The sequence below is a fragment of the Muscardinus avellanarius genome (assembly GCF_963383645.1).
Source record: "Muscardinus avellanarius genome assembly, chromosome: 16".
Classification (NCBI taxonomy): Eukaryota; Metazoa; Chordata; class Mammalia; order Rodentia; family Gliridae; genus Muscardinus; species Muscardinus avellanarius.
The window spans coordinates 28,188,108-28,200,123 of NC_137802.1; the positions used below are offsets into that span (position 1 = coordinate 28,188,108).

Consider the following 12,016-nt stretch of genomic DNA (forward strand, 5'->3'; position numbering starts at 1 on the left):
GCACAGGTTCGAAGCCAGCCTGAGCTACTTAGTGCGGCTCTCAGCAACTTAGTGAGACTGATTCCAAATAAAATATAAAATAGGTCTGGGAGTATATCCCAGAGGTAGAAAGCCTCTGGGTTTCACCCCAGTACCACAAGAAAACAAAACAAAAAACAACCATAAACTCCTATCTCAGCCTCCCACGTACGAGGATTACAGGCATCCACCACACTCTGGTTACACACATAAATTTAAGGTGCTATTTTCTTATAGAAGATAAGGAACAAATACTAAATGTCTGATGAATGAAAGGAGTGAGATGAAGACGCCTGGAGAAAAGTAACTCCTCTCCAAACATTCTATCCAACAGTTACTATACACATTTTGTGTCAAGTACTACATGAAGTATCAGACACAGAGAATATAAAATGTATGAGTAATATTTCCCAAGTTATGAAGATATTTAATTAAAATGCCTGGAGCCACAAGAAAACCCTTTTCCCTTCTAATATAAAGCAGATTAAAATTGAAATCATAAATTTCACAAAACAAAAAATACACACCTTTAACTTTTATTTTATTTTGTTTCAGACAGCTGGACAAGGCATTTACATTCTAAAACGTCTTAACATGAACTAAACATGTGAAAGGCTACTTCGGTGTAAAAGGCAAGGAGAAAAAAGTCATGATTGTCTTATAGGGAACATGAACCCCCAAATAAATTATCTTACAAAAATATCAAACTTATTTTTCCACTTTTCTACTACCAGTAAAAATGAAAAAAATAATTTCACATTAAAAAAATCTGTAGGTTGCTATAGCAAGTTAAGACCATTAGTTTTTACATAGTTAAATCCTTCAAATAAATATTTTACACAAATTTTACTTTAAAAAAAAAAGGTCAAGTATTTACCCTATCTTTATTTGGTCCACTAAAAGACCATTTATGAATCCAACATTAAAGCAAACTGTAGCTCAGACCTACCCACAGCAAAGTGATCGCTGAAGCTGAGCGGCGCGTACGCGTCACGCAGGTGTGAAGGGGCTAACACTGCTCTGCTTCTCCTCCACTGCGAGTTTCACCCTGTACAAATCCTTTTTTTTTTTTTTAATACTGGGGCTTTAACCCAAGGGTGCTCTATTACTGAGCTATATATCCCAGCCCTGGTTTACTTTTTACTTTGAGACAGGGTCTCAGCAAGCCTCGGCCTCCCGAGTCACTGCAGGCAGCGCTGTGCCCAGCCTCTTCTACCCTCTCTTGAATCAAACTGCAAGGAAAGCACTAAAGATAACGCTTGCCTGTTACAGGCACTTGCTCGTGCATCATTAAAAATGCAAACATTATAAAGCTTTTTAGACTTAACAGAGAAAAGTCAACACTACTTACAGATACCTGAACACAGAGCACAGTGCGGCACCATGTGGAAGACACACCGTGAACGCAGGTGAGCAGAGCTCTGGCTTCTATCGGGTCTACTCCTACTGTCTTACAAGTTTTACATGACTGTGGCTGTAGATGGAGATTTAATAACATAAGGTTACATTAAGGGGTGTGTGTGTGTGTGTGTGTGTGTGTGTGTGTGTGTGTGTCCTGAGGATGTAAATGGAGATTTAATAACATAAGGTTACATTAAGGGGTGTGTGTGTGTGTGTGTGTGTGTGTGTGTGTGTCCTGAGGATGTAAATGGAGATTTAATAACATAAGGTTACATTAAGGTGTGTGTGTGTGTCCTGAGGATGGAACTGCAGGGGCATTCTACCTCTGAGCTATATGCCTAGCTTTTGTTTGTTTTATTTTGAAACAGAGTCTCACTAAGTTGCTGAGGCTGGCTACAAATCTGTCCCCTCCTATCTAAGCCTCCCAAGTACAAGGATTATAAGAATGCGACACCACAGCTGGTTCACATTAAGTTTTTCTATTAATCAACTTTAAGAAGTAGAGTAGACAGCCACGCTGGCTTAAGAGATCCTGTTTCCAAATAAAATGTATAAAATAGGTCTGGGAGTGTAGCCCGGAGGTAGAAGGGCTTCTAGGAACCCCAGTGCCACCAAAAAAGAAAAAAAAAAAAAAGAAGCAGAGTAGAAGAGTACAGGACTTTTGGTATCTTCCCAGATTTTTAGAGCTAATTTGATTTTTATTGTGATATTTTAAGTGTAGCATAAAAGCAAAACTCAATTATGGTTTTGTGCATACTATTTAACTGTCTTATTGCTAAAATATTACAAAAATGAATCTAGAAAACACTTTCTATTTCCAGTGGTCTAAGAGATGAATTTTAGCTTTTCTTTTTTCTTTTTTTTTTTTTTTTTTTGCGGGTTTGGGGGTGGAACCCAGGGGCATTCGACCTCCGAGCTATACCCCCTGCCTTATTTTTTATTCTTTATTTTGAAACCGGGTCTCACTGAGTTGCAGAGGACCTCACTAAGTAGCTGAGGCTGTCCGCGAACCGCGATCCTCCAGGTGTCAGCCTCCCGAATGCTGGGATTACAAGCGTGCGCCACCACGCCCAGCGAATTTTAGCTTTTTTAAAAAATCAGTTACAACTAATCTGGGCTGAGGAGAGCTGTAGTAAGCCCTAGGAACCGGAGCCAGCCATTCCAACCCTAAAACACCAGCACCTTCCACCCAGGATAGAAGAAGGAGCACCCAAAATACAGAGAACCACAAGACTGCTCAAGCAGCCAATCAAACACCACTTCTCTGTTATTCGAACTAATAGTTACTCGGAGCTTGAAGTTCCCGCCTTCATTATTACAGGTGGTTCCCAGAGTCACAGCTTCGATGTCAAATGTGACAGTGGATCCAGAGGTAACTGCAGGCAACTGATTAGTCATTTCTTTTCCATTTACAAAAACGGCACCTAAAATGTTAGAAAGTCATTTACCTGTGAGCAATGACCAATGGAATTAAAACAGCCTCTAGATAAATGATCATACAGTTTATTTCTTCATTTTTTTTCCAGCACTGGGGATGGAACCCAGGGGCATTGTACCTTAGAGCTACACCCCCAGCCCTATTTTTTATTGTTTATTTTGAAACAAGGTCTCACTGAGTTGCAGAGGGCCTCACTAAGTAGCTGAAGCCATCTGCAAACTGCAATCCTCCTGTCTCAGCCTCCCGAATGCTGGGATGACAAGCATGTGCCACCATGCCCGCCTCTCATTTCCTAATTTAGAATAAGGAAACATTTCAGAATGCCAAGTGGATGTTGATAATAAATGCTAATTATCCCCCATCTGAAGGCAAGAGAAAAAGGTAAAGCTTTAATTAAAAAAAAATTTGTATTGGTAGGAGGGTTTGAACCCAAGGACTCACACATGCTAGGCAAATGCTCTTCCATGAAGTAACAACCTAGACGGTTTTTTTAATTTGTTTGTTTGCTTGTTTGATTTTTGTGGTGCTGAGAATGGAACCCAGGGCCATTCTACCTCCGAGCTACACTCCCAGTCCTATTTTATTTCTATTTATTTTGAAACAGTTTTGCTGAGAGTCTCACAAAGTAGAAGAGGCTGGACATGAACCAGTGATCCTCCTGTCTCAGCCACCCAGGTACTGGCATGTGCCACCACACCCAGCTCCCTGTTTTGTTTTAAACTTTACTTAGAGATAAGGCCTCACAAAGCCACCCAGACAGGCCTTGAAGCTGCAATCCTCCTGTCTCAGCTTCCTGTATAGCTAGAATTGGACGAATGTGCCACCATGCCCAGCTCATTTCAGATTTTTCTTTCAGGGTTCAACTCTTTTTCTAAGAGACAGTACAAGCTTCCAAGCTTCCCATGTAAGTGACATCAAAAGAAACCTCACAGCCGGGCGTGGGGGCGCACTTTTTTGTAATCCCAGCACTTAGGAGGCTGAGACAGGAGGATCGCGCAGGTTCAAAGCCAGCTTCAGCAGTTTAGTGAGGCTCTCAGAAACTTAATGAGATCCTGTTTTCAAATAAAATAGAAAATAGGTCTGGGAGTGTAGCCTGGAGGTAGAAAGCCCCTAAGTTCCACCCAAAGTATCACACAAAAAAAAAAAAAAAAGAAAAGAAAAGAAAAGAAAAGAAAGGAAAAGAAAAGAAACCTGACGCGGGATGCAGTAGCACATGTACGGGATCCTAGAACTTGGGAAGCTGAGATAGAAGGATCCCAGGTTCAAGGACAGTCTCAGTAGTTTATTGAGGCTCTCAGAATTAACCTCTGGGTTCAATTCCCACTACCACACAGAAAAAAAAAAAAGAAAAAGAAAAAGAAAAAAGAACTTACATGATGACAAATTACGACCTGTGAAACACCAAGAATGTTCCATATGGAATAAACAGAAATCTTGTTCAATATGCCGAAAGCTTTATCCTATACCATAAAATATCATGTCTAAGTGGTGATTCTGCAGTGTGTGTGTGTGTGTGTGTGTGTGTGTGTGTGTGTGTGTGTACTGGCACCAGGGCATGACCCCAGAGGCATTCTACCTCGAAGCTCCATTCCAGCCCTATTTTATTTGGAAACAGGGCCTAAGTTCCGGAGGGCCTCACTAAGTAGCTCAGGTTGGCTGTGAATCTGCTTGTGATCCCCGTCTCAACTTCCCAAGTACTGGGATTACAAGTGTATGCCACCACGCCCTGCTACTGTGTGTGTGTGTGTGTGTGTGTGTGTGTGTGTGTGTGTGTGTGTGTGTGTGTTTGCGGTAATGGAGATGGAACCCAGGGGGCATTTTACCTCCAAGCTATACCTCCAGCCCTATTTTTTAGTCTTTTTATTTTTGAAGTAGGGTCTCACTGAGTTGCAAAGTAGGTGAAGCTGTCCGTGATCCGTGATCTTATCGGTCTCAGTCTCCCAAATGCTGGAATTTCAAGCGTGCACCACACCGTGCTGCATTGTATATTTAACTCACTTTTTTTTTTTTTTTTTTGGTGGTACTGGGGTTCCTGGAAGCCCTTCTACCTCCGGGCTACATTCCCAGACCTATTTTTCTATATTTTTATTTGGAAACAGGGTCTCTTAAGCCAGCACGGCTGGCTTTGAAACTGCGCGACCCTCCTGTCTCTGCCTCCCAAGAGCGGGGATTACAAGCGTGCGCCACCACGCCTGGCTCACCTTTTTTTTTTGGTACTGGAGATGGAACCCAGGGTCATTCTACCTCTGAGCTACACCCTCGGCCCTATTTTTTATTCTTTATTTTATTTATTTATTTTAGTTATTTATTTTTGTGGGTCTAGGGATGGAACTTTTTGTGTGTGTGTGTGTGTGTGTGTGTGTGTGTGTGTGTGTGTGTGGTACTGGGGATGGAACCCAGGGGCCTTCTACCTCTGGGCTACACTCCCAGACCTATTTTATATTTGGAAACAGGGTCTCTTAAGCCAGCTGAGGCTGGCTTCGAACCTGCGCGATCCTCCTGTCTCAGCCTCCCAAGCGTGGGGATTATAAGCATGTGCCACCACGCCCAGCTTAACTCAACATTCTGACATTGTTATTTAAATTTTTTTTTTTTGCAATACTGGAGACTGAACTAAGAGCTCTCACATTCATAGCAAGCACTATTATTAGTTCACTGAGCTACTCTCCAGCCCCTTAGTAGTGATTCTAAAGTGTCTCTACTGTGGAATAAGGAACCCAAAAGCACTTAAGATTACATATTAAAAATAATCTAGGGCCAGGCCCCAACATTCAGGAGGTGCAGACCAGAGGATCAGAGTTCACGGCCAGCCTCAGGTACTTAGCGAGGCCCTTCGCAACTCAATGAGACCTTGTTTCAAAAATAAAAAGACTAAAAAATAGGGCTGAGGTGTAACTTGGAGGTACAATGCCCTTGGGTTCCATCTCCCTTACCGCAAAAAAATAAACAAATAAATAAAAAAATTTAAAAAGTAATCTTAGCCTGGCATGGTGGCAGATGCTTATAATCCCAGCATTTGAGAGGCTGAGACAGGAGGATCGTGGTCAAGGACAGCTCAGCTACTAGTGAGGCCCTCTGCAACTTAGTGAGACCCTGTTTCAAAATGAATAAAAAATAGGGCTGGGGTGAAGCTAGGAGGTAGAATGGCCCTGGGTTCCATCCCCGGTACTGCAAAAATAAATAAGTAAGTAAGTAAGTAAGTAAGTAAGTAAGTAAGTAAGTAATCTTAGCCAGGCGTGGTGGCACATGCTTTGTGGTGGTACATGCTTATAATCCCAGCACTTGGGAGGCTGAGACAGAAAGATCACAGGTTTGCAGCCAGCCCCAACTACTTAGGAAGCCCTTCCACAACTTGCAGGACCACTACAACTTAGTGAAACTGTTTCAAAATAAAGAACAAAAAATAGGGCTGTAGTTGTAGCTCAGAGGTAGAATGCCCCTACCAAGGGAAAAAAATTTAACCTTGCCAGGTATGGTGGCACACACCTATAACCCTGGATACTGAGTAAGCCGAGGTAGGAAGATCACAAGTTTGATGCCACCCTTGGTAACTAGTGAGACCCTGTCTCAAGATAAAAAATGAAAAATAGCTGAGCATGGTGAAAAATGCCTGTAATCCCAGTACTTGGGGAGGTGAGGAAGATTATAAGCAGCACACATGGTAATGCAGCAAGCCACTGTTTCAAAGTAAAATAGGTTTTGGGGTGTAGCTCAGAGGTAGAATACTCTGAATTAGACCCCCAGCACCACGAGAAAAATAAGGCTGGGGTGTAGCTCAATGAAAAATTCCTTGCCCAGCATATGTGAATCTCTGGGTTCAGTCCACAGTATTAAAAAAAAAAAAAAAAAAAAAAAAAAAAAAGCTTGGCATGGTGGCGCAGGGTTGTAATCCCAGTACTTAGGAGGCTGAAGCAGGAGGATCACAGTTTGAGGGCAGACTCAGTAAGTAGTAAGAGTCTCATTAACCTAACAAGATGTTGTTTCCAAATAAGTAATAAAATCAGGCTGAGGTGTAGCTAAAAGTTAGAATGCGTCTGGGTTCAATTCCCAGTACCACACACACAAAATAAAATAAAATAAAATAATTTTTTCATAGTAACCTAATCTACAGGATAAAGATGGCAGACTTGGGTGACCTATACAAACAAAATCAGGAGGCTGACTGCCAGTTCAAATCTCAGTTCAGGGAGCCAGGTGTGGTGGTGCACGCTTGTAATCCCAGCGCTTGGGAGGCTGAGATAGAAGGATCGCACAGGTTCGAAGCCAGCCTCAATTACTTAGTGAGGCTCTGAGCAATTTAGTGAGACCCTGTTTCCAAATAAAGTATAAAAATAGGTCCGGGAGTCTAGTCCAGAGGTAGAAAAGCCCGAGTCCCACCCTCAGTACCACAAAAAAAAAAAAAAATCTCAGTTCAGTAGCTTCCAAGTTACTTCCATGCTATGAATTTAAACTAGTTACAGCCAGGCGTGGTGGCGCACGCTTGTAATCCCAGCATTCGGGAGGCTGACACTGGAGGATCGCGGTTCGTGGACAGCCTCAGCTACTTAGTGAGGCCCTCTGCAACTCAGTGAGACCCGGTTTTAGAATAAAGAATAAAATAGGGCAGAAGTATAGCTCGGAGGTCAAATGCCCCTGGGTTCCATCCCCAGACCCGCAAACAAACAAACAAACTCGTTACATAACCCCCCTCAATTCTTAGTTTTTGTCATCTATGAAATTGGCATTAATACTACTCATACCTCAAAAAGTAAACATAATGACTACAATGGCTTGTTTTATTTCTTCCCCCCAGCACTGGGGGTTGAACACAGGGTCTCATGGATGCTACAAAGCACTCCACTAGTGACTTGCACCCCCAGCTCAATTTATATATTTTATATCTGTAAAGAGCTAGTTTAATTTGTTGGTTCTGGGAATTGAGCCTAGGAGCGTTCTACCCCTGAGCTACACTCTTAGCCCTATTTTATATTTTTATTATGAAACAAGGAGCTGAGGCTTGCCTCAAATTTGAGATCCTCCTGTCTCAGCTTCCCAAGCATTGGGATTTTAAGTGTGTGCCACCACACCCAGCCTGTAAAGGGTTTTTTTTTCCCTAATTTTTGTGGTGGTACTGGGGTTCCTGAAAACCCTTCTACCTCTGGGCTACACTCCCAGACCTATTTTTATACTTTTTAAATTTGGAAACAGGGTCTCTTAAGCCAGCGTGGCTGGCTTTGAACATGCGCGATCCTCCTGTCTCCGCCTCCCAAGCGCGGGGATTACAAGTGTGCACCACCACGCCCGGCTTGTGAAGGGTTTAAAACAACATTTCTAAAGACTCGGATGTAGCTCACTGGTATAGCGTATGTTAGCATGCAGGAAGTACTGAGTTCAATCCTTACTACAAAAAAAAAAAAAGGACTAAATCATCTTTGATAAATGTGTGACACTGGGACACATCCCCCCCCCCCCCTGGTAGTACTAGGGATTGAACTCAGAAGCATTTACTTTCAAGACTTTCAAGCTATATATCCAACCCTTTTTTTTACTTTTTAGTATTTCAAACAGAGTCTGGCGAGGTTACTTAGTCTCCTTAAATTGCTGAGTCTAGTCTTGAACCTATGACCCTACTGTCTCAGCATCCTAAGTACTGGGACTACAAGCCTGGGCCATCACGCCCAGCCAGATTCATATCTTACTACAGTAACTTATTTCAAGGAAAACAGGTTATCCCCTTCTTACCATTGGTACTAATACACACAGCCTGATCCCGCTGCAGAGAGTCACAGCCGTTCTGCTTCTCTGCACACACTCCTATACTGTCTCTTCTGTCTGGTTGTCCCACAGTTTCAACTCTGTAAATAAGACAGAAAGGTTATTTTGGGCAAGCATGGCAGCCCACGCTTGTAATCCCAACATGTGAGAGATGGAGACCGAGACCGGGGGACTGCAGTTCACGGACAGCCTCAGCTACTTAGCAAGAACCTTTACAACTCAGTGAGACCTTGTTTCAAAAAAATAAAATGACTAAAAAAAAAAAGGGCTAAGGTCTATCTCAGAGGTAGAATATCCCTGGGTTTTATCCCCAGTACTGGAAAAAAAAAAATTATTTGTTTTTTAAAAATGTAGCATGATACCTAACAGATACCAGTTTAAAATGAACAATTTATAGCTGGGCCTGGTGGCACATGCCTGCAATCCCAGTACTTGGAAGGCTGAAACAGGAGGATCACAGGTTCGAGAACAGCTTCTGCAAGCAGTAAGACTCAGCAAACTAGTGAGATCCTGTTTCAAAATAAAAACAAAATGAGACTGGGAGTATAGCTCAGAGGTAGAATGTCCCTGGGTTCCATCCCCAATACCAAAAAATAAATGAATACATAAATATAAAAGGTGGGTGTGGTGGCACATGCTTGTAATCCCTTTTCAATTTAGTGAGACCCTGTTTCAAAACAAAGAATAAAAAATAGGTCTGGGGGTGTATCTCAGAGATAGAATATCATGGGTTCAATTCCCAGTACCACCAAAAAAAAAAAAAAAGGGAAAATAAACTGAACCTCCTATAGTACTACATTGTGAGCACTGTTCCAAATGTTTTGTAGAGATATGCACTGCTGCACTGTGTAACATTTTGGCCAATGCCAGACTTCATATATGATGATGCCCCTAAAAATAAAATGGAGCTAAAAAATTTCTATGGTGTAGTATTTTTACTGTACCTTTCTATGTTTAAATACACAAATATTTACCCCTGTGTTACAACTTTCTATAGTATGTAGCATAGCAACATCTTGTATAGTTTTTTTTGTGTAACCCAATACTGTGATCATGACATTAATACATCAGTAAGAGTATAGCTCTCATGACCTAACTGCCCCTTAAAGTTCCCACATCTCAAAACTATTTCCTTGGGGATTAAGTTTCCAATACATGAACTTCAAGGAACACTAAAGTCATAATAACGCTGAGCGTGGTGGCACATCCTTGTAATCCCAGTACTTGGGAGGCTGAGACAGATCACGGGTTCAAGGACAGCCTCAGCAAGTACTGAGACTCTCATCAACCTTGTTGAGACTATGTTTTAAAATAAAAAAAATTAAAAGCCAGACGTGGTGGCAGAGGCTTGTAATCCCAGCATTTGGGAGGCTGAGACAGGAGGATTATGGTTCACAGACAGCCTCAGGTAATTAGTGAGGCCCTCTGCAACTCAGTGAGACCCTGTTTCAAAATAAATAATAATAAATAAAAAAAATAGGGCTGGGGGTGTAGCTTGGAGGTAGAATGCCCTTGGGTTCCATCCCCAGTACAAAAATAAATAAGTAAATGGCTGGGCGTAGTGGGGCACACTTGTAATTCCAGCATCCGAGGCAGAGACCAGAGGATCGCTGTTTGCGGACAGCCTCAGCTACTTGGTGAGGCCCTCTGCAACACAGTGAGACCCTGTTTCAAAATAAAGAATAAAAAATAGGGCTAGGGGCCAGGCATGGTGGCGCACTCTTGTAATCCCAGCATTCAGGAGTCGGAGACTGGAGGATCGCAGTCTGCGGACAGCCTCAGCTACTAAGTAAAAACCTGTTTCAAAATAAAGAATAGCTGGGCATGGTGGCGCACGCTTGTAATCCCCGCGCTTGGGAGGCGGAGACAGGAGGATCACGCTGGTTCGGAACCAGCCTTGCTGGTTTAAGAGACCCTGTTTCCAAATTAAAAAAATATAAAAAATAGGTCAGGGAGTGTAGCCCGGCGGTAGAATGGCTTCCAGGAACCCCAGTACCACCAAAATAAATAAATAAATAAAAAATAGGGCTGGGGGTGTAGCTCAGAGATAGAATGGCCCTGGATTCCATCCCCAGTATCGAAACAAACAAACAAAAAAACAAGCAATAAAAAATTTAAAAAGGGGTAGGGAGCCGGGTGTGGTGGCACACGCTTGTAATCCCCGCGCTTGGGAGGCGGAGACAGAAAGATCGTGCAGGTTCGAAGCCAGCAGTGCTGGTTTAAGACACCCTGTTTCCAAATTTAAAAATATATAAAATAGGTCTGGGAGTGTAGCCCGGAGGCAGAAGGGTTTCCAGGAACCCCAGTAGCACCAAAAAAGGGTGGGGCTAGGGATGTAGCTTGGAAGTAGAATTACCCTCGGTTCATCCCTAGAACAACTAATAAAAAAATAATTAAAAAATAGGGCTGAGGTATAGCTTGAAGGTAGAATGCCCTTGAGTTCAATCCCCAGTATCACAGAGAGAGAGAGAAGGAGGGAGTAGGAGGGAGAGAGAAAAAGAGAGAGAGGGAAAGGAGGAGAAAGAAAGAGGAATTCTTTTAAAAAAGAAGAGAAAATACTTTCCCTCCACATTCAAAGAAAATAAATGACAAAAATGCAAAGTCTAGCTAAGATATACTTCACTTACTGAGTTTCAGTGAGCCAAGTGGGGCCGAGGTATACATCTTAGGGGAGAGGATGGGAGAACTAAGTTTAGTGAGGCCAGGTGGGCTTCAAACCTGTGATTCAAGCCTGACATGGTGGCATAGATTTATAATCCCAGTACTTGGGAGGCTGAGACAGAGGATTGCAGGTTCATGGCCAGCCTCAGCCACTTAGTGAGGCCCTCCACAACTTAGTGAAACCTATTTCAAAATAAAGAATAAAAAATAGGGCTGGGGTATAGTTCAAAAGTAGAATGCCCATGTTTAATCCCCAGTACTGCAAAATCAAAACAAAACAAAACAACTAAGATTCTCCTGTCTCAGCCTTCCAAGTACTGGAATTACAAGCATGTGCCACCATGACTGGCTTAGACATTTACTTACTTAGCAGTACTGAGGATTGAACCCCAGAGCTTTCTAACTCCGAGCTACACCCCCAGCCCTATTTTTTATTATTTATTTTTGAAACAGGGTCTGAGTTGCAAAGGGTCTCACTAAGTAGCTGAGGCTGGCTGTGAACCACAATCCTCCTGTCTCAGCCTCCCAAATGCTGGGATTATAAGCATGCGCCACCAAGCCTATCTTTAGATATTTTATTATTAAAAAGCAATTTGTGTGTGTGTGTGTGTTGGGGGGTACTGGAGGTGAAACCCAGGGGCTTTCTACCTCCAGGTTGTACTCCCAAATCTATTTTATATACTGTTTGAAAACAGGGTCTCACTAAGTTGCTGAGAGTCTCACTAAGTAGTTGAGACTGGCTTT

General features: G+C 42.5%; 1 protein-coding gene across 1 annotated transcript in view; it reads right to left on the reverse strand.

Annotated features, from left to right (window-relative positions):
- Positions 1 to 2,586: 2,586 nt before the first annotated feature.
- CRLF3 (cytokine receptor like factor 3) overlaps positions 2,587 to 12,016 on the reverse strand; it is a gene marked incomplete at both ends in the record, with an annotated part of 50,126 nt that continues 40,696 nt past the window's right edge. The window contains 2 exons of the mRNA XM_080713194.1: positions 2,587 to 2,843; positions 8,579 to 8,691. Coding sequence (XP_080569320.1) covers positions 2,587 to 2,843; positions 8,579 to 8,691 — 370 coding nt within the window. The remainder of the gene's footprint in view (positions 2,844 to 8,578; positions 8,692 to 12,016) is intronic.